Source organism: Falco rusticolus, chromosome 4 (genome assembly GCF_015220075.1).
Source record: "Falco rusticolus isolate bFalRus1 chromosome 4, bFalRus1.pri, whole genome shotgun sequence".
Classification (NCBI taxonomy): Eukaryota; Metazoa; Chordata; class Aves; order Falconiformes; family Falconidae; genus Falco; species Falco rusticolus.
In genome coordinates, this window is record NC_051190.1 from 89601987 (window position 1) to 89623601 (window position 21615).

The following is a 21615-nucleotide window of genomic DNA, read 5'->3' on the forward strand; positions in this document are numbered from 1 at the left end:
ACTGTCCATAAATGTTGTGCAGGCTCTGGCCTTGGACGTTTTCAAGACTCGTCTGGACACAGCCCTGACCGGCCCTGTCCAACCTACATCATGCTATGGGAAGAGCAGAAACAGTTTGGCAGGTTTGTTTGATGGGACTGGAAGTAAGGGCAGGACAGCTGGAGATCCAGCTGGTTTGGAGGAAAGGGAAATTGGCAGGGTTACGGTCATCGGGAAAGGCTGTGTGGTGTTGGGTGAGCTTGGCAGAAGCTGATTTATAAGAGGGGTTGAGCAGCGGGGCACAAAGCTTCATGTGTTGCTTCCTCGAGTACCGATCTTCTTTTGGATAGAAGGAGAAAGTCCACAGTGCCTGTGGGGCTGAGTGGGACAGTTGGTGTCTGCAGGGCTTGGGGGTGTTGAAGATGATGTTTGTAAGAGCTGCAGCCTTGGGCTGTGCTGACAGGAGCTTGGCGCTAGGCACCGTGAAGGCGCTAGGACAGGCCAACCCCACCAAGGCCTTGTGCTGTGAGAGAGAGGACACAGGCATCAGGGAAGGAGAGACTCCCACGACATTGCATGGGAGGATGTGTCAGAGAGGTTGGTCCCCAGCTGCAGGCCTGTCGCCCCTCCACCCTGGCAAGGCAGAAGCTGCTGAGTGCAGGAGCAACAGGTGCCACTGCTGGAGGAGGCAGGAGCACAGCACAGGCATTTCAGGCATGCTAAGAACAAGAATTCTCTCCTCCCTTTCTCGTTCTGGGTTCCCCTGGCAGAGTCGTTTCTGGCAGCTCTGCTCTCTCAGAGCTCCCGGTGGGGACGCGGGCGGTCTTTGAGTCGCTCTCACACATGCAGGACGATCCATCTCAGCATGGTCCTTGCGTATCTCGTCATCGTTGACTTCCTGAGGCAACCGCTGGGTAAGCCTTGGCTTTGACTGACGGTACGATTCCTCGTCTGCTCTGGTACCAGCAGAAGAAAGGCTAAGCCCCACAGCACGTCTCGTAGCAGGCAGCGGGTAGTCCAGGCAGAGTGGCCATTTCACCACGTTGCTGAACACCACAGGGAAATAGAGCGTCCTGCAGCCAGCGCAAGTCGAGGTCTCGGCCAGTGCCGTGCACCTCGCTGCTGTGCAAGACACCCTGGCACAGGGAGATGCTCCGGCTGTGCGACGAGCCAGGGGAGGGAGGGGACGTGCCTGTGCAAGGCTGAGCTTGGGGGAAGGGGCCCTCAGGTGTCCCCGGGCAGCGCTCCTTCCCCCGTCCACCCAGAGCTCTGCAGGCCAAGACCCTCTTCCAGGGAGGGCCGGTGTCAGTGGCCTGAGAGGCAGCAGAAGGCGGTGAAAGAATCTGAGGTCCCCGTGCCTTCGCTGTGGCTTACGTGAGTATTCTGCCCAATGGCTCTGCTGAGGTGACAGGCAATGCAGGAGATCAGCACAGTTTCTGCATTGGTGCCTTGCTGCTGCTCTTTGCTTTCTGGTTTCCCTGCGGCACGTTGCTTCTTCAGGTATTCCTGCAGGCCTGTCTCTTAGAGCAGCTGCTCGAGGATGCGTCCCTCACAGGTCAGAGCTCAAGGTAAGAGGAAAGGTACATAAGTGACATGCCACGTGGCAATGCTCCTTCCTGGAACGACATGATGACAAGGATTTTGGAAAACCCTCCGGCTGCTGTGTGTTGGGAGCCTGAGGAAGTCTCTTCTCAGTGCGCTCTGTCCGTCCCTGGAGCCTTTCTTATGCCCTACCTTGTGTGCTGCCCTCAGCCCTGCCTCATCTCTTCTGCAGCGGGACCATGCTGTACAAGTCTATCCAAGAGCTGAATGGGGGAGCAGACCAGCAGGCAGAGGTGGGCAACATGTCCTCCAGGAGAAGAGCTGGCCTGGGGGAAAGCTGCTTCCTGCCTGGGGGAAGGCCAGGCAGCACAGAGCAGCTGTGGGGGCTTGGGCACTGGGTGCCGTCGTCTGTGGCCTGGCCAGGCTGATTTCAGCGTCAGCCTGTGAGTCGCCTTAGCCCTGCCCATGCGTGCAACTGCCGTGCTGTGCAGGGAACTGTTTCTGGCATAGAGGGTGTACAGGTCACCTGCCCTTGCTATCCTTGCCCTTGGGTGCAGGCCATGGCCCATCATTATGGGGACAGGTGGGAGGAGGAGGAGGAGAATGTCTTGGGCTCTTGTAAATGCTTTTCCTCACTCCAGCCCCACTCCTGCTTCCTTTGGAGCCATCTTCTCACTGAGCTTCCTTTTGCAGCACTACGCTACCGAAACCATGAGGAATACCATTCCTCATAGGCCTGAGAGCTGCTGACAGCTCAGGCACGCCAGCAGCACCAGGATCCTCACTGAGGGACAGCCGTGGTTGGGCTGCCCATCTGCAGGACATGCTCTGAGGCCAAGGGGCTGCTCCTGAGCAGAGATGCCAGGATACAGGGTCTGATTGTCACTGACTTGGGAGGAGCTGGCTGTGTCTTCCTCAGCCTGAAAGGGAAGGGGAGGCTGAATCTTTGGCTGCTTCAAAGATGTACTCAGAAGAGTCCCCTGGGATAAGGCCCTAGAGGCAACAGGGGCCCAAGAAAGCTGGTTCCTAGTCAAGAATTGCATTCTCCGGGCTCAAGTGCTGCTGCAACAAGGCTTTACCCGTTGGTCAGATTCTATTGTCAGTGCTGTATCACCTTCCTCCAGAGATCAGACCACACTCCTCCTGTTCCATCTGACCTTTTCTCCACAATCCTTTGGGCTATTTAACCACTTAGTGGGAACGAGCTACAGCTGCACATCATCCATGTCAATCAACCTGCTGCTGCTGAGGAAAGGCCACAGATGCATGTTATCAATGCTAATTAACCCTCTGCCTTCATTCCTCTACAAAGAGCAGCCCATGCCAACAAGGAAGAAGTCTGGAAAGAACGCCAGGAGGCCTACATGGATGAACAAGGAGCTCCTGGTCAATCTCAAACACAAAAAGGAAGCATACGGAAGGTGGAAGCCACAACAAGTAACCTGGGAGGCGTACAGAGACAACCTCCAATGAGGTTAAGGAAGAGAAAGCCCACCTGGAAGTCAGTCGAGGGAGGGATGTCAAAGGCAAGAAGGGCTCCTCTAAGGGCATGGGTAACAAAAGGAAGAATACAGCAAATGAAGGAGCATGCTCAATGAGATGAGGGCCCTGGTGGCACAGAATAGGGGAAAAACTGAGGTGCTGAAGGCTGCCTTTGCCTTGGTAGACACCAAGCTGGCCATGAGCCAGTACTGTGCCCCTGCGCCAAGGAGTTCCAAGGGAATCCTCGGCCGCCTCAGACAAAGCATTGCCAAGAGGCCAAGAGAGGCAATTGCTCCCCTTTTCTCAGCACTGCTGGGCAACAGCTGGAGTGGCGTCTTCTCCCATACTTTGTTGATCCCCAAAGTGGTGACAAAAGGGATCAAGAAGAGGTGAGTAGCAAAGGGCCTGGACTAGCAGGCTCCAGGAGTTGTGAGCAGTGGTGCAAAGCCCAGCAGGCAGACAATAGCAGGGCCTCTCAGGGATAGGCAGCAGGACCCACACTCCAATGTTTTCATGAATGCCAGGGAAAATGGAAAGGAGGATGCTTACCACAAGTTTAGGGATGAAAGCCAACCACAGGAACAGACGGTATCTCTGTGGAGCCAAAATTGTTCCCAGCAGGGGCAGGATCTACCTGTTCAAAGGAAACAGAGAAGAGGGACTGCACTCGGGAAGTGCTCTGCAACAGAAGCCAAGGCAATGAAGAACTGCTGGAACACGGGGAGGTGTGCTTAAGCAACAGGCCAACAGCAACAACAAGAACTGGAATGGATGTGCCTGGACGTTCCTGCAGTACCAACCTGAGCGAGCCTGTCCAAGGCTGGACCGACTGTGACCTCGCGTAACCTCATGCAGTGGGCATTGTTGCAAGCAGGGGTGGATCTCGATGAGCTCTGGAGGTCCGTTGTGCCCAACGCTGTGCTTCCCCAACACCCCTGCTCAGCCTGAGCCCCGCATGCCCGTGGGCACACGCGTCCTCACGCTGCCTTTGCCTGCACAGGACACTGCGGCCCAGGGCTGGGGCTGCAGAGGCAGCAGAAGGCAGGCTCTGAGGCTGCTCCCCGGCACCCGCAGGGCAGCGGGGGCTGCCGCTTCCAGCCCCGGAGCGGGGAGGCAGCTCTGGAAGCTGCTCCATCTCCCGGGCCGAGGCCCCGCTGCTGCCCCAGGCTGCGGCGAGCCCCCGAGCGGCGCCGGCGCCGGGCTCAGCCCCGGGGCGGAGCTGGCGGCGGCGCGGAGCAGAGGAGGCGGCGGAGAGGAGGCGCCGCGGCCGCCGCCCAGAGCGGGGGCTGGCGCGGGGCAGCGAGGCGCGGGCGGCGGAGCGGCGGCATGCGGCGGGGCCGGGGCGCAGGGCTGGCGGGGCTGGCCGCGCTGCTGCTGGGTGCGCGGGGCTGGCGGCGGGGGGCGGGCCGGGGCTCGGCCTGCGGGGGCCCCCGCGGGGCTGCCGTCCCCTCGGGCTTCTGCACGGAGCCCTGCCGCCGCGCCGGGCTCGCGTCCCTCCCTCCCTCTGCTGCCATCCCGCCTTCCCTGCGGAAACTCGCCGTGCTCTCGCTGTCCAGCCCTGCCCGCTGCCTCCTTCCCTCCGCCTTCTGCCGCGGAGCGCCTGCAGCCGCTCCTTCCCCGCTGCTGCTTCCCCTCGGGCTCCTTCCCCGCTGCTGCTTCCCCTCGGGCTCCTTCCCTTTGTCCCTGTTTTTCTCCAGTGACTCCACCTGTCACTCTCGCGTTCGTATGTCTGCCAGCCGTTAACGGACACCTCCGTTAATGCACCTGTAGACATCCTCTGGAAACACTTCTCCCCCCCCCATGCCCGAATGTTCCCGACTGGGATTTGCCATGGCGAACGGCAGGCGGGGCAGGGCACAAAGCAGGTTTTGAGGATTCCCCCTTCTTTTTCTCCTCGGCAGTGGCTGTGGGCAGAGCCCAGGTGCAGCAGGAGCCGTCGGCAGAGACCACCGAGGACACCGGCATCGCCATCAACTGCTCACACCCCAGCATACGGACAGAAGAGTCGATAGTGTGGTACCGCCAGCTCCCGGGCCGAGGCCCCGCATTCATCACGAGCGGTTACAAAGGGTCCAGAGAGGTGCAGGACCCTCCGGGGCGGATGTCGGTGGCGGCAGACCGCCGGTCCAGCGCCCTGTGGCTCGCCCGGCCCCGGCGCAGGGACGCGGCGGTGTATTACTGCGCCGTGGGAGACACGGGGCTCGGAGCCGGGGCTGCGGCCGGGCACGAACCTCGGCGGCCGGGGCCGGGCGTGTGTGTCGGGGGCGGGGGGACAGCCCCGGCCGGGCCCGCCAGGGGGCGCTGCCGCCTCGGCCCGCCCGGCCGCGGGCGCTTCCCGCCACCGCCTGCGGCACCGGCACCGGCACCGGGATCAGCGGGTGCCCCTTGCAGTCGCTGCCCGGGCTCAGCACCTCTCCTCCTCGAGGGCTGCTGCGCATCGGTGCTCCGAGGCAGCAAACAGCCGCGCTTGGGCCGCGCTGCACGGGGAGCCTGAGAGGGTCTGTGCAAGGCAGCGGGGCGCAGCGTGTTTCCCACCACGCGCTCGTGCTTGCCCAGCACGGGGTCAGAGCCTTGCGGGTACCGTGGCGTCCCCTGGCCTGTCTGAAAAGGCCTGCCGGCATTGTCCCGCAACGCCTTCCCAGAGGGGACCGATTCCCATCCAGGCCACCTCAGGCTGCTTCTCCTCTTGCCAAGGATGCTGAGCTCTTCATGACTTTTAGGAAGGCCAAGTGACACCTCTAGGTCCTCCAAGTGCTGCCATGGCACAGGGAGTTCACGATGTCAAGAATAAAGCGAACGCAAATGCTCCAGCACGATGCTCAGCTTAGTGGGTGTCTCACCTTTGCCTGGCTGCCTTGGGCAAACACAGCAGCAGCTTCCACCCGGTAATTTTCCCCATCCCAAGGACGCACACAAAGATCTCAGCTTGGAGTTGTTATTAACACTAACAAGCTCCCTGGGCATTCAAATCAGGCAATTCCCTGCAGATCCTTGTGCATTTCTTCCTGTCAGGCTTTCCTTCCTGGAGATCTGCTGTGTCACCACCATCGTCCCCCAGATGCTGTCCCCAAGATTCCTTGCCAACAGAGCAATCCTTTGTGTCTCCTGCTGTTATTTTCCTGCTTCTTCCTGGCTATGCCTGAGTTCCCGATCCTCTCAGCCATGGCCTTCAGTCATGGTGTCACCATACGCAAAGTGCTTGGCAAAAAGCACTGTCATGACAAAGAAGCTCTGCTCCCTGCCAGCGCCGGGAGTGTGGGCAGTGGGCTTTTTGGTCACCTCCTCCCAGGTGGCTCTGCTGCTGCAATGTCCCTTCTGCAAAGGGAAGTTTGTTAGCTGTAGAGGAATTATAGAGCAATGAAGTCCTGTTAATTAACATTGATAATACACAGCTGTGGGCTGCCTTCAGGGTCGGTGGGTTGGCTGATGTGGATAATGCGCAGCTGTGGCTGGTTCCTGCTAAGTAGTTAAATAGCTCTAAGGGGTATGGAAGGGGACCACTGGATGAAGAGAGACCTGGAAGAAGCAGAGGGAGGAGAAAGAGTGCACGTGTGTTCTGGATGTATAAAAAACCAAGGAGAGTGCCAGGGAGATGTGTGAAGTAGAAGGGGGGCTGGATAAGGTAGAGGCTGGCTGCAAGAGGAGCCCTGGGTGAAGAGAGAATCCAGATGCAGCAGAGGAACGCAGCAGGGTGTACTGGCCTGAAGAGGATGAGGAAACAGCATGGACAGTAGATGACCTTGTGAAACCTTGTGAGGGATTGGCAGCTCTGCCGGGGCAAGATGCGGGAGCTACTTATTGAAGTTAAGGGGGTATGTGATGGTAAAAGCCTTGTTGCAGCTGGCTAGTTTGGATACTGCTGTGACAGTTAACTATCTCTACTGCTGTACTGGGCCAGCATGAGCATGGCGTGTTGGAGTTGGGTTGACCTTGCCTGGCTGCAACGTCTCCCCCCACTCTGCTCTATCACTCCCACTCCTCACCAGGATGGAAAAATAAGAAGGCTCATGGTTTGTGGCAAGGACAGGGAAATTTTGACCCAGCAGTTGGTGTCACAGGCAAACAGGCTCAGCTTGGAGAAATTAATTTCTTGCCAATCAAATCAGAGTAGGAGAATGAGAAATGAGAATAAATTTTAAAACACCTTCCCTGCAACACTTCCTTATGCCTGGGCTCACCTTCCGTCCTGACGTCCCTACTTCCTCCCCCAGAGGAACACAGGAGGATGTGCAATGGGTGCTGCAGTCAGTTCATACTCATTCCCTCTGCCGCCTCTTCCTCCTCATGCTCTTTCCCTGCTGCGGTGTGGGGTCCCTCCCGTGGGAGACTGTCCTTCTCCAACACGAGTCCTTTCCGTGGGCTGCAGTTCTTCACAAACTGCTACAGCGTGGATCCCCCGTGGGGCCACAGATCTTGCCAGAAGCCTGCTCCATGATGGGATCTCCATGGGTCACAGCTTCCTTCAGGGCACATCCACCTGCTGTGGCATGGGCTCCTCCATGGGCTGCAGGTGGATGTCTGCCCCACCCTTAACCTCCATGGGCTGCAGGGGGACAAGCTGCATCACCAGCTCATCAGGACAACCTGTGTCATGAGCCACACATGAACCTGGAGCACCTCATCCCCTCCTCCTTCTTTGCTGACTTCAGTGCCTGCAGAGTTGTTTCTCTCCCATATTCTCATTCCTCTTCTCCCACATGCTCTTGTGCACCACTTTTTCAACCTTCTTAAATGTATTATTGTGGAGGCGCCACCACCGTCACTGACTGGCCCAGCTTTGGTCAGTGGCAGGTCCGTCTTGTAGCCACCTGAAACTGGCTCTGAACAACATGGGGCGGCACTGACTGGCATCTTCTCACAGAAGCCACCCCGGCAGCCCCCCTGCTACCATAACCTTGCCCCATAAACCAAATACATTCCACTCCTCACCTCTGTGAATCAAGTGTTTTCAATTAACAGTCATATATGCCCTTCTCAGACAGTCCACAATGCTCACAAACTCCCCCTTACATCAGCAGGCCACAGCCAGGGCACAGGACACTGTGCAGATCGCGTCCACAGAAGGATTACTCCATTGCGGTTGGTCATGCTTTTAGAGCATTTTCTTCCATTGGAAACAGATCTGACATCATTGCTACTGTGAACCACCGCAAGCTGGACAGAAGTTGACTGCAAATCAGCAGGTAGTAGCAGCTGGGACAACCTGAGTTCTCAGGGTATAAATCAAGGCAATCAGCAGGGGAGTAAGAGAGGTGTAAAGAACCATGGCAGCTCCATCAGTAGGTGGTTTAAATCACCATCAAAAAACCCCCAGAACCTCTGGCAGCAGCGCCCTTAGTTTGGACTGTAAAACCTGCATGGATTCTGTACCCGTTTCCTCCATGTCCAAGATCTCCTCGGTCGGGCAGGCAAACCAGGGGGCATGCCAAGGGCCAGGAGCAGCGCTTTGGCGGTGCTGTGGCCAAATGGCTTACTCGTCTGTATGGAGAAATGCCATCCCTCCCTCTTCTACAAGGACCATTGCAGGTGCTATCCTCATTAAGAAGGAACTCCAGCTTGTTACAAGGTTTACTGTGGTTGGGTTAGGAAGTGCAGCTGTGCTGCTGCAGGTGATGGTTCCTTGTAGCACAGCTAGGGAAAAAGGATTTCAGACATGCAAGTGAAATGCCCTGATAAAACATGCCCTTCAGTCGTGGTCCTTGGCGAGGAGCGACTCCTCTTGGGTCTGCACATGGAGGCAGGCAGCAGAGGTCCTCCGGCCACATGAGCCGGGCATTGCTGCTGCTCAGCAGCAGGGCTGGGGATTCTCTTCCACCCCACTAACATAGCCAGGCCCTGTTAGAACAGAAAGTCACAACTGAGACAGCCTGGCACCTAATCACTGCTGCCTATGACAGGCTACAGCGGTTAAGAAAGATACATCACCAATTGCCTTAATACTTTACCGTCATCCGGGTCCACAGCTGCTGGGAGCCCTGGTTACAGTGAGGATTTGGAGAGCCTGTCCCGGCATTTGGGAGGTCCTACACAGGGCATCCACTCGTAGGTGAGGTCTCCAAAGTCACTGTCAGAGGGTCCAGCTCTTATAGTGTTGAATAAACAAGATCACCTAATTTCAATGCAGAGACATCTGGTTTCACTCTCCTCTCAGATCCCACCAAAGCCTGGCCCGGGCTACCAGGAGGAACCAAGGGAGCCTCCCTTACCTACTTGATTTTAACCACCGGTTTCCATAGAAGGCCATATATCTGGTTTCACAGCCTTGACCACCTGCCTCCAAGCAAGGAAGGATGCACTCCATCTTTGCAAATGATTATATTCTATCTAAGCTACATCTTTCACTAATGATCATGCATATTTTACCAATGATTGGATACTAAATACAGATATATATATATATATATAAAACATTTGGTTGGCGTGTTCATCTAGATGTCAAAGTTGGCTCCTGGTCCCAGCCAGTCCCCAGCGAGGCCGGTGCGGCTGCAGGAGCTGACACAGCTGTGAAAGTTCATGTGCACAGGCTTGAGAGGCAGAGGGGAAAGGTTCAGCCCTTCGTCCTGCCTCAGCTGGGGACTGTGGTGGCAGCTACAGTGCATTACCAGGAGCCCCTGGCAGGTTTGCAGACATTGGAGAGCAGAGGGCAGCCCACCGTCCTTCTGCCACGGCCTCGGCTGAGCAGCAGGACCCTGAAGGCCTTGTGGGAGCGGGGTTGTGAATGGGGGCTGCTGCGCTCGCCAGCTGTTTTCTGCAGTCCCTGCCAGCTGTGTGAGCCAAGGGCCCTGGGTGAGAAGTGGCAGAGGAGCCCTGCTCCAGGAGCAGGAGGCAGTAAACCGAGCAGCCCTTTGGCTTGCCTGGGGATAGCGGTTCTGGGGCCCAGGGTGGGACAAGCACCTGGCGCCTGTGGCTAATGTGGGCAGGTGAAGGGACACAGGGGGACTGCCTGTACAACGGAGAGCTGTGTGGCAGTGTCCTCCCCCTGCCAGAGTGCGGGAGCGTGCCTGTCCCTGTGCGGCTGGTTTCTGCAGCAGATGCTCTTTACAGAGATGTTTCTCTTCAGGTTCCTGCTCCACGGCCAGAGGGGAAGGGAGAGTGTGCGACACCTGGGTCCGATGCCAGGAGAAGATCACCAGGGATGCCATTCCCTCTGATGGACCGGTACCTACACCACGAGGCTCTGGAGAACGTTCTGGTGGTAGAGGCTGGGGGACAGGTGCAACGAGGCCTGCCTGGAGCAGCAGGGAGAGAGTTTTGCTCCACCCTCTGGGCTGTGGTTTGGAGGCCCTCTTTGATCGGGCAGAGGCAGAGGAAGAGGTGAAGTTGCAAGCATCAGGTCCCTCCGGCTGGCAGGTGCCTGCACACCCCGTGAAGGGAGAGCGTGACATGGCCCTGATTGTGCTGGCAGCCCTGGCGGGACTGGCAGCCTTTGGTGAGATGCCACTTCCAGGCTGGGGTGAAGGAGGCAAGAGTTTGCGCAGCTGGTGGTGGAAGCACGGAGGTGTCAGTCCTGACTGGCCTGGGGGATCAGGGAGTGTTTCTGTAGGGAGAGCCGGGGCTGCAGGTGGGTATGGCAAATAATGTGGAGATGTCAGGAGTAACGAGCATAAGAGGAAGGACAAGACTTTACCCTGCATTTGCAGGTACCGAGCATTCTTGAGTGTGCTGCTAATACAGTCCAAGCCTGAAAGAGGGAAGACGCTGGGGAACGGAGCTGTGTGGCATCTAGGAGCTTCTCTCCTAGGTGTGCTGGAGAAAAGGTTACCAGCCTCTGCAGGGCTGTCTCTAAACCTCGGGGGACAAACAGAGAAGGCTAACTAGAGTCAAGGAGAGCTGAAATGCTGTACAGGGACAGGGCAAGGGCAGAGGACGTGGTGTGTCATATGGAGGAGCTTCGCTAGCAAGAAGATACAGTCAGAGGTGGGAGAAGGACAGCTCATGGCTGCTGCTGCTGAAGGAGACAGCAGCAGTTAACAAAGCTCAGAGGCAGATACGGAGAGAAAGAGTGGCTGGAAAGACATGTGCGCACTGCTGGAAAGCAGGATGATCTGGGCGGTGAGGAGTGGCAAGCAGCTGCAGAAAGAAGGGTGCAGGGACAAGCAGCTCAGCATCTCAGAGCCTGGGAAAAGTGAGATGGAGAGCGGGGACAGTGAGCAAGCCCAGGAAGTGACAGATGGACTGGTGCACAGGCAAGCAAGGCTGAAAGATAGTTTCTGCCTTTACAGGTCATGCCCAAAAGGACTCTGTGCTCCAGTTCCCTGCAGAAATGACCATCCAGAGAGGACACAGCACAGCTCTGCGCTGCAATTTCTCCACCAGTTCTGACCAATCCCTACATCTTCTGGTACCAGCAGCGCCAGACAGCAGTCCCTCAGATGCTGCTGCAGGGAGTGTCACAAATGGAAACCGCAGGTGGATTCAGGGAGGTTCTCGTCTTCACTGTCTGTGGAAGACCTCCCAGGTGGTTCTGCATGTGCGGGATGCTGAGCTCCAGGACAGCGCTGCCTATTTCTGTGCACTGAGCCCACAGTGGTGCCCACAGCACGCAGCAGCGCATAGAAACATGGGCGGTGCTGTGAGGGGCACATCCCTCCCTGCCACTGCTTGCCTGGAGCTCTGAGCTCAGCCTACTCAGCAGCAGCACCTGGGGCTGTGGTGAGGCTGGGCCTCTGCCTCCCCAGCCTGTACTGCTGTGAGGCACAGGCCTGTGTGACTTGTGCAGCTGCGTCTGGATCCAGGCTCTTTGATGATGAGAAGCGCTCAAGAAAGCACCGCAGAGTGGACGTTTTCAAGGCCCTTCCAGATATCGAGCCTGTCCACATCTCAAGCCTATGTGTGGAGGATAATGCAAAGCTGGAGAACATCCCCTTTGCTGCAGCCACCCAAAGAATTCCCATGTACCAGGAAAAGAAAGGAAAAGAAACATTAAATCCCTCAGTGGTAGCAGCTCCCGCCTGACCTTGGTGATCTCCTCAGGGGTCTGGGACCAGCCCCTGCCCTTGCAGAGGGAGCAGTTCCACAGTGACACACTCATGTGGCCGCAGAAGGGGTGTGTCTGGGACAAGCCAGACTCCCCTTGGGCCGCAGCCGCTGAGGCTGGGGCATCAGAAGTGATGTAGCAGTGAGCCTGTCTCTAGGCTCACGTGAAGGCAAATACCCTCTCTTGTAAAGGCAGAGAAAGGCAGGAGCAACATTAATTTACAGAGCAGCTGAGCAAATGGTTTGGCTGCCCTGTGAATGCTCACGCATTCTTGTTATTTTTCCCCTGTTTTAATTGCTGTGCTGGCCTTTGCTCTGCTGCTGTTTTGCCTGCAGGTGCGGGTGCAGTAATTGCCCGTAGCAAGAGGGAGCTGCCAGCAGCCTCCTCTGTGCGCCTTGAGCTGGCTGGCTTTATCCTGCAGACACAAAACAGGTTTTGCACATAATCACACCAGGGTAATGACAGTGCACGTGTTTCACCTAAGGCTGTGGTAGCGGACGGGCTGCAGGGATGGCTTCTGCGAGAAGCTGCCAGAAGCTGCCCCCATGTCAGAGCCATAGACAGAGCCAATGACAGCCGGCTCCAAGGCGGTCCTGCTGCTGGCCAAAGCAGAGCTAATCAGCAGCGCTGGCAGCGCCTCTCTGATAACATATGCAAGAAGGGGTAAAAGGTGCTGTGCATCACCTGCGAGAGAAGAGTCAGAAAATGTGAGAGAACAACTTGGCAGGCACCGAGGTCTTTGAGGAAGGAGGGGGAGCCGGTGCCTGAAGTGCCAGAGCAGATACTCCCCTGCAGCCATGGAGAAGACACTGGTGACACAGCTTGTCTTGTGCCAACCCACGGAGGACTATGATGCAGCACATACCCACCCTGCAGCCCACGGAGGACCTCATGCCACAACAGGTGGAGATGCCCTGAAGGAAGCTGCAGAGCATAGAGAACCCTGTGCTGGAGGAGGCTCCTCAGAGAAACTGCGGCCCACAGAGAGGAGCCTACGGAGGAGACATTTTTCTAGCAGGACCTGTACAGCAGGGGGACCCAGACTGGAACAATCCATTCCTGAAGGACTGCAGACCGTGGAAAGGACTTTATGAAGAATGGCAGTGCATGGGAAGGACCCATCTGGAGAACTTTGTCAAGGACTGCCTCCCAGAGGAGGGAGTAATGTAGTCTACGAGATACTGCTTTTAATAAAAAGTTCCTCTAGCTTTCAGTGGTGAGTGAACTCACACAACTTGGTAGTTTCCACAGTCAGAGTAGATGAATATGAATTTGTTAATTTCCAACCCTCTAACACTGAGTGGAGGGTAATCTACTTAACGGTTACACAATCTTACTGGTCAACTACACATGCTCGTTGAGGAAGGGTGTCCTTTGTGGGCCGAGGCATCTGGTGTAAGGGCTGTGAGTTATAGTATTATAATGAAGGCAGTTTGCTTAAGGACAAATCTCTTGCTACCTGTGCAACAAGGATGAGGTACAACTTTCCTGGATGTAATTCTTCTGCAGAGTCACCTTGTCCCAAGCAGCAATTGCCTCAGCTATTATCCTTGATAGTTCTTGCATGGCACATCCTGAATCAAAAGTATGTGGATGTTCTCTTTCTTCAAGAAGATGTGCAGATTATTAAACAAAACCGTATGTCCATATAGTATTGTTCATTAGCTTATACATTCTGGTTAAAACATTTTGTACCATGCCCAAAAGCCAGGGACCTACAGTCCTACACCCAGGACCCAGTCGCTTGCTTTACAGGCCAGCCCGGGTTACTGAAAGGCAAATGCCCCTGCTGGATAACCCCAGGCTCTAGGAGTGTTTGGCTTGGTGGAGACCTGTCAGCAAGCCCTGAAGGCAGCCAGTCCTGCTCTGAGGCTACTGTCCTGGAGGGAGGGGCTGCATAATGTGGGGGGCAAAGTCCTCCCCGCTGTGAGCTGGGTGGATGTGGGAGGAATATTTTCCCCCGCTGGATATGGAAAGCCTTTCCTGCTAAGGGATCGCGGGCCTGTGATATGAGCAGGGCACTCTGGAAGCCCACCCCAACTGTAAGTAGCTCGTTTCCTCCTGGCTGCAAGGTTAGAAAGACTTTTGGAGACAACTCTTCTGCCTCTGCCCCCAACAGCCCCTTCCCAACTGTGTTACCGGTCATTGCTTTCGTCTTGGGGTGATGGTGCAGATTGCCATGAATTAGGGTTACTTCTGCCCCAGTATCCAGCAGAGCCGTAACACGGCGAGTGTTGTGCTGGCTCCGCAGTGTCACAAGCAGAACTCAAGGGCTGTGTTCATTCCCCGCCCCTGGCCAGCCCTGTCCCTGCCCCAGGGCTGAAGAGGGGACACCCCTTCCCTGGGCTGGTTTGCAGGTGAGGAGGGATGCCACCCCGTGTGCCCCCTGCTCCCACACCACCATGTGCTGCCCAGATGCGTTTGAGCTACCGCGCCTGCATCTCACCTGGGGCTGCTGCTTCAGCTCCGAACATCCCCACGTCCACCTCCAGCACGGAGGCCACAACCAACACAGCACAGGTTCTCCTTGCCTTTTCCTTGTGCGGGCCCACGCTGCCTGAAACAAGTTAATTGTTCAGGGGGGCTGGGACATTCCGATAATCCCTCCTCACTTCCCGCTTCACCAGGAAAACCACCTAGGCCACGTGTCCCGTAACAGCCTTCCATGGCTGTGTGCGCGGGCCCAGTCGGGCATTTGCTCTGTCTCTGCTTCACTATTGAATAATGGCGCCATATACGATTTATTTAAAGAACATGTGCTCATGTTTGTCTGAGGAGACCCTTATTGTTAACTTGAGGGTGTACTAAATCCTTGAATGGGTGACACAGGGAGGGTGCTAAATTGTCCAGGCATGAGATATCTTAATATTGTTAACTTGAAGATGTACTAAATCCTTGAATGGGTGACAGAGGGAATGTTGTGCTAATTGTCCAGGTGTGAAATATGTTAATGAGTTCATGGAAAGTTAATGGAATAGACATGAGTGACTTGTATAAGAAGGGGCTGAAAGGTTCCCTTGCTGTGCATGACTTTGGTGGCAGCGATCCCCCATGCACCCACCGCTGCCAAATAAAGATAACCTGCGCTTGCTCATATATTGCTAGAGTGATTCTTTAAATCACTGTCCTTCCCCTGCAAAGGCAGTTCCCACGGGGACCTGCAGCTGCACCAAACGTTTTGCACCAGGAGCTGCTGGTTTGATTCCCAGTGGAAAGGCACCCAGACTCTGTAAATGGCCATTTCTTATCCAGAGAATGCCACTGAAGAAAGAGATGGCAGTACAGATAATCCTATGTCCTTCAGACGCTGGGAGCCCTAAGCTACGTGCTGTCAAATAGGTGGCTCCAGTCAGGGCACAGCACACCACGCTCGTCCTGCCCATGAAAAGGTCACCCCTCTTGGTCAGTCAAACTCTAAGACGATTGTCATGAAATAAAACAGCTCTATTCAGCATTTCTGCTGCGAAACAGAAGCCATGTTCACATGAGACCTTCCTGCTGCACTTCAGATAGAGGCAAGGACACAAGGGCAGTGCAATCACTGGCACCAAGCCGAAGCTGCCTGAAAGCTCATCGGCTGCAATGGACGGGCTGAGTTTGTCCCCTGGCCAAGGGATCTGTGCAGAACAACACGGGCCTGAAGGCCAGGCTCTGCTTGTAGCAGGGCACAGCAGAGGCCAGGGCCTCCTCAGGATACCTGGATCACCAACTCCCTGACCTACGGTGATGTGGGGGTGAGGGTGATGGCACCCTGCTGGTTGTTTCCCTCATGTGAAGAAATGCCAGCTCTTGACCCTGCTCAGAGCAGCTTTCACATCCTCCTTTCTTAGGGTGTAAACCAAGGTGTTGAGCAGAAGAGGAAGAACCACGCAGAGAACAGCCACTACTCTGCCTAGTGACCTTTTCTCGGGGGCTCCCGTGTAGGTGAAGACACATGAGGCACAGAACCAGGCCACAGCATTGAAATGAGAAGCGCAGCCTGAGACAGCTCAGTGCCCGTCTTCTGCACAGAAGAGCTGCAGCATGATTTAAATCTCCATTGGAAAGGACAACCGCTGGCAGCAATGCCCTTAGTTTGAGGTCTAAAACTTGGGTGGGTCCTGTGCCCCTTTTCTATCTTTCCATGGTCTCCGTTGGGCAAGCAAGCTAGAGGTCGTGCCAAGAGCCAGTAGCAGCGCTCTGGCAGGGCTTTGGCAAAAGGCCTTACTTGCCAGGCACGCAACAGAAACGCCCTTATAATGGTGTTGGCCTTTTCACATTTTTGCTATGCTTGTATGTGCTTCATTAGCCATAATCCCCTCTCGGTGGAGGGACAGGGGTGTAGGGATTTCCATCCTTCCACTTGTACATTTCTGTCAAGACATCGGGGTTTTCGTGGAGGAAATAGGATATGAGGCTGTGGTGGCTGCCAAGAGACAATTCCATCTCCCAGAAGGGATGAGATTTACAGGTAAGAGAATCCTCTTCCCCCAGCACTGCAGCCAATTCCTGAGCACAAGGTCTGTGGTGGAGAGGAAGCCTGCACGGCTCTGAACAGCACTCAGCTGTTCAGAGTCGACGTTCTTGGGCTTCTGAAGCACAGAGGAAAACCTGGTTGTGCAGCGGCAGAGGCCCTCGCCGTGAACCGGTGGTAAAGGATCCCTTCTCCAGGCATTCTTTGCATGCGGTTCAAAGCGGCCAGCCAGCACGCTTGCCTCAGCGGTGGTGTCCTGGAGCCCAGGGCAGCACAGGCCGCCAGGGGTTCTCCAGGTGGGTACTTGGAGGGATGGATGAAGCCTGGCTGTAAAGCAGAGGGCAACATGGTGCTGTGGGTTGTGGTTAGGCTGGGCGTGTGCCTCCCCAGCCTCTGTGCCAGTGAGGAAAGCTGTGGAGATTGGGTATGGGGGCGACTTTTTCAGCCAAGTCCAAGCCCAGGGGCTTGGAACACAGGAGTGAATCCTCAGCAGAAGGATCCTACTTGTCTTGCTCCTAGCTCCCCCCAGCATCCACCGAGAGCTGCCGTTGAGAGAATGGTTCTAGGCAGGAGGCATGATCATGCTCGTGACTTAATTCCTGGCCAATGAGCCCAAGGAGGGAAGATCCCTCCTTGCCTTGCACCTGGGGGTTGGCTGAACCCTGAGCCTGCAATCTCACCCTGTTCAGATGCATGGATCAGCCTTTGGCAGGCTTATAGAAAGCGAGGTGGAGCATGAGCCCAGTGCCAAAGCTGACAAACGGATAGATACGGCGGACACGGAGCCAGGCAACGCTGAAATACCTTTCTGGCTTGACAGATCACAGGCAGAAGGAATTTACGCTGGCAGTTCCACCAGAAGCGACCATGCAGGTAGGACACACCAGAAGAGGATTGTTCTCCAAAGGCCTGAGCCATGATCGAGCACTTCCTCCGGGGAGAGGCACCTTTCAGCTTCTGGAGGGCCCTGGGACCGTGCTGTAGACACAGGTTGGAGGTCAGGCAGCTGGGAGGCAGGGGATGCCTGGTGGCCAGTTGGCTGCAGGTGAGTCAGCAGTGTGCCCTTGTGGCAAAGCACACCTACTGCGCTCTGAGATGCCAGCGGGAAAGCGGAGCCAGCACAGGCAGGGAAGTCATCCTTCTCCTCTCTTTGGCACTCCTGAGACCATCCTGGGCTCCTGCGTTCAGTCTGGGGCTCCTCGGTGTGCAGGCAAGGTACAGGCGTGTTGGAGGGAGTCCAGCGGGAGGGCCCCAAGGCAGGCAGGGAGCTTGAGGACATGATGCACTCAGAGCCTGAGGGAACGAGGCATTAGCAAAAGAAGGCTCAAAGGGAGACCTTATGGGTGTCTACAGCTACGTGCTCTGAGCACGGGAGAAGATGAAGCCAGGCTCTTCTCCAAGTGCACGGTGCCGGTAGGCCGAGAGGCCACAGACACAGTTTGGAACCTGCGGAATTCTACTGACGTGTGAGGACCTTATTTTCCAGTTCTTTTTGACCCTGAAAAAGCTCAGGACTGGAATGCACTGTCCATAAATGTTGTGCAGGCTCTGGCCTTGGACGTTTTCAAGACTCGTCTGGACACAGCCTGACCGGCCCTGTCCAACCTACATCATGCTATGGGAAGAGCAGAAACAGTTTGCAGGTTTGTTTGATGGGACTGGAAGTAAGGGCAGGACAGCTGGAGATCCAGCTGGTTTGGAGGAAGGGAAATTGGCAGGGTTACGGTCATCGGGAAAGGCTGTGTGGTGTTGGGTGAGCTTGGCAGAAGCTGATTTATAAGAGGGGTTGAGCAGCGGGGCACAAAGCTTCATGTGTTGCTTCCTCGAGTACCGATCTTCTTTGGATAGAAGGAGAAAGTCCACAGTGCCTGTGGGGCTGAGTGGGACAGTTGGTGTCTGCAGGGCTTGGGGGTGTTGAAGATGATGTTTTGTAAGAGCTGCAGCCTTGGGCTGTGCTGACAGGAGCTTGGCGCTAGGCACCGTGAAGGTGCTAGGACAGGCCAACCCCACCAAGGCCTTGTGCTGTGAGAGAGAGGACACAGGCATCAGGGAAGGAGAGATTCCCACGACATTGCATGGGAGGATGTGTCAGAGAGGTTGGTCCCCAGCTGCAGGCCTGTCGCCCCTCCACCCTGGCAAGGCAGAAGCTGCTGAGTGCAGGAGCAACAGGTGCCACTGCTGGAGGAGGCAGGAGCACAGCACAGGCATTTCAGGCATGCGTAAGAACAAGAATTCCTCCTCCCTTTCTCGTTCTGGGTTCCCTGGCAGAGTCGTTCTGGCAGCTCTGCTCTCTCAGAGCTCCCGGTGGGGACGCGGGCGGTCTTTGAGTCGCTCTCACACATGCAGGACGATCCATCTCAGCATGGTCCTTGCGTATCTCGTCATCGTTGACTTCCTGAGGCAACCGCTGGGTAAGCCTGGCTTTGACTGACGGTACGATTCCTCGTCTGCTCTGGTACCAGCAGAGAAAGGCTAAGCCCCCACAGCACGTCTCGTAGCAGGCAGCGGGTAGTTCCCCAGGCAGAGCGGCCATTCACCACGTTGCTGAACACCACAGGGAAATAGAGCGTCCTGCAGCCAGCGCAAGTCGAGGTCTCGGCCAGTGCCGTGCACCTCGCTGCTGTGCAAGACACCCTGGCACAGGGAGATGCTCCGGCTGTGCGACGAGCCAGGGGAGGGAGGGGACGTGCCGGTGCAAGGCTGAGCTTGGGGGAAGGGCCCTCAGGTGTCCCCGGGCAGCGCTCCTTCCCCCGTCCACCCCAGAGCTCTGCAGGCCAAGACCCTCTTCCAGGGAGGGCCGGGGTCAGTGGCCTGAGAGGCAGCCGAAGGCGGTGAAAGATCTGAGGTCCCCGTGCCTTCGCTGTGGCTTACGTGAGTATTCTGCCCAATGGCTCTGCTGAGGTGACAGGCAATGCAGGAGATCAGCACAGTTTCTGCATTGGTGCCTTGCTGCTGCTCTTGCTTTCTGGTTTCCCTGCGGCACGTTGCTTCTTCAGGTATTCCTTAGAGCAGCTGCTCGAGGATGCGTCCCCTCACAGGTCAGAGCTCAAGGTAAGAGGAAAGGTACATAAGTGACATGCCACGTGGCAATGCTCCTTCCTGGAACGACATGATGACAGGATTTTGGAAAACCCTCCGGCTGCTGTGTGTTGGGAGCCTGAGGAAGTCTCTTCTCAGTGCGCTCTGTCCGTCCCTGGAGCCTTTCTTATGCCCTACACTTGTGTGCTGCCCTCAGCCCTGCCTCATCTCTTCTGCAGCGGGACCATGCTGTACAAGTCTATCCAAGAGCTGAATGGGGGAGCAGACCAGCAGGCAGAGGTGGGCAACATGTCCTCCAGGAGAAGAGCTGGCCTGGGGGAAAGCTGCTTCCTGCCTGGGGGAAGGCCAGGCAGCACAGAGCAGCTGTGGGGGCTTGGGCACTGGGTGCCGTCGTCTGTGGCCTGGCCAGGCTGATTTCAGCGTCAGCCTGTGAGTCGCCTTAGCCCTGCCCATGCGTGCAACTGCCGTGCTGTGCAGGGAACTGTTTCTGGCATAGAGGGTGTACAGGTGACCTGCACTTGCTATCCTTGCCCTTGGGTGCAGGCCATGGCCCATCATTATGGGGACAGGTGGAGGAGGAGGAGGAGGAGGAGAATGTCTTGGGCTCTTGTAAATGCTTTTTTCCTCACTCCAGCCCCACGCCTGCTTCCTTTGGAGCCATCTTCTCACTGAGGCTTCCTTTTGCAGCACTACGCTACCGAAACCATGAGGAATACCATTCCTCATAGGCCTGAGAGCTGCTGACAGCTCAGGCCGCCAGCAGCACCAGGATCCTCACTGAGGGCAGCCGTGGTTGGGCGGCCCATCTGCAGGACATGCTCTGAGGCCAAGGGGCTGCTCCTGAGCAGAGATGCCAGGATACAGGGTCTGATTGTCACTGACTTGGAGGAGCTGGCTGTGTCTTCCTCAGCCTGAAAGGTAAGGGAGGCTGAATCTTGGCTGCTTCAAAGATGTACTCAGAAGAGTCCCCTGGGATAAGGCCCTAGAGGCAACAGGGGCCCAAGAAAGCTGGTTCCTAGTCAAGAATTGCATTCTCCGGGCTCAAGTGCTGCTGCAACAAGGCTTTACCCGTTGGTCAGATTCTATTGTCAGTGCTGTATCACCTTCCTCCAGAGATCAGACCACACTCCTCCTGTTCCATCTGACATTTTCTCCACAATCCTCTGGGCTATTTAACACTTAGTGGGAACGAGCTACAGCTGCACATCATCCATGTCAATCAACCTGCTGCTGCTGAGGAAAGGCCAGCAGATGCATGTTATCAAGCTAATTAACCCTCTGCCTTCATTCCTCTACAAAGAGCAGCCCATGCCACCAAGGAAGAAGTCTGGAAATAAACGCCAGGAGGCCTACCTGGATGAACAAGGAGCTCCTGGTCAATCTCAACACAAAAAGGAAGCATACGGAAGGTGGGAAGCCACAACAAGTAACCTGGGAGGCGTACAGAGACAACCTCCAATGAGGTTAAGGAAGGGAAAGCCCCTGGAAGTCAGTCGAGGGAGGGATGTCAAAGGCAAGAAGGGCTCCTCTAAGGGCATGGGTAACAAAAGGAAGAATACAGCAAATGAAGGAGCATGCTCAATGAGATGGGCCCTGGTGGCACAGAATAGGGGAAAAACTGAGGTGCTGAAGGCTGCCTTTGCCTTGGTAGACACCAAGCTGGCCATGAGCCAGTACTGCCCCTGCGCCAAGGAGTTCCAAGGGAATCCTCGGCCGCCTCAGACAAAGCATTGCCAAGAGGCCAAGAGAGGCGATTGCTCCCCTTTCTCAGCACTGCTGGGCAACAGCTGGAGTGGCGTCTTCTCCCATACTTTGTTGATCCCCAAAGTGGTGACAAAAGGGATCAAGAAGAGGTGAGTAGCAAAGGGCCTGGACTAGCAGGCTCCAGGAGTTGTGAGCAGTGGTGCAAAGCCCAGCAGGCAGACAATAGCAGGGCCTCTCAGGGATAGGCAGCAGGACCCACACTCCAATGTTTCATGAATGCCAGGGGAAATGGAAAGGAGGATGCTTACCACAAGTTTTAGGGATAAAGCCAACCCACAGGACCAGACGGTATCTCTGTGGAGCCAAAATTGTTCCCAGCAGGGGCAGGATCTCCTGTTCAAAGGAAACAGAGAAGAGGGACTGCACTCGGGAAGTGCTC

General features: G+C 56.1%; 1 protein-coding gene and 1 gene segment (V, D, J or C); both read left to right on the forward strand.

The window, feature by feature from the left end:
• Nucleotides 1-4329: 4329 nt before the first annotated feature.
• Nucleotides 4330-8770, forward strand: LOC119146336. The segment is given in 3 exon segments: nt 4330-4381; nt 4905-5267; nt 8694-8770. Coding segments are annotated over 3 exon segments (492 nt in total).
• A 1552-nt stretch (nt 8771-10322) lies between these two features.
• LOC119146337 lies at nt 10323-18023 on the forward strand. Its single transcript, XM_037383839.1, is given in 7 exon segments — nt 10323-10432; nt 11226-11320; nt 11322-11387; nt 11389-11454; nt 11456-11575; nt 17123-17306; nt 17920-18023. Coding segments are annotated over 7 exon segments (681 nt in total). The 5' UTR covers nt 10323-10386.
• The last annotated feature ends 3592 nt before the right edge of the window (nt 18024-21615 follow it).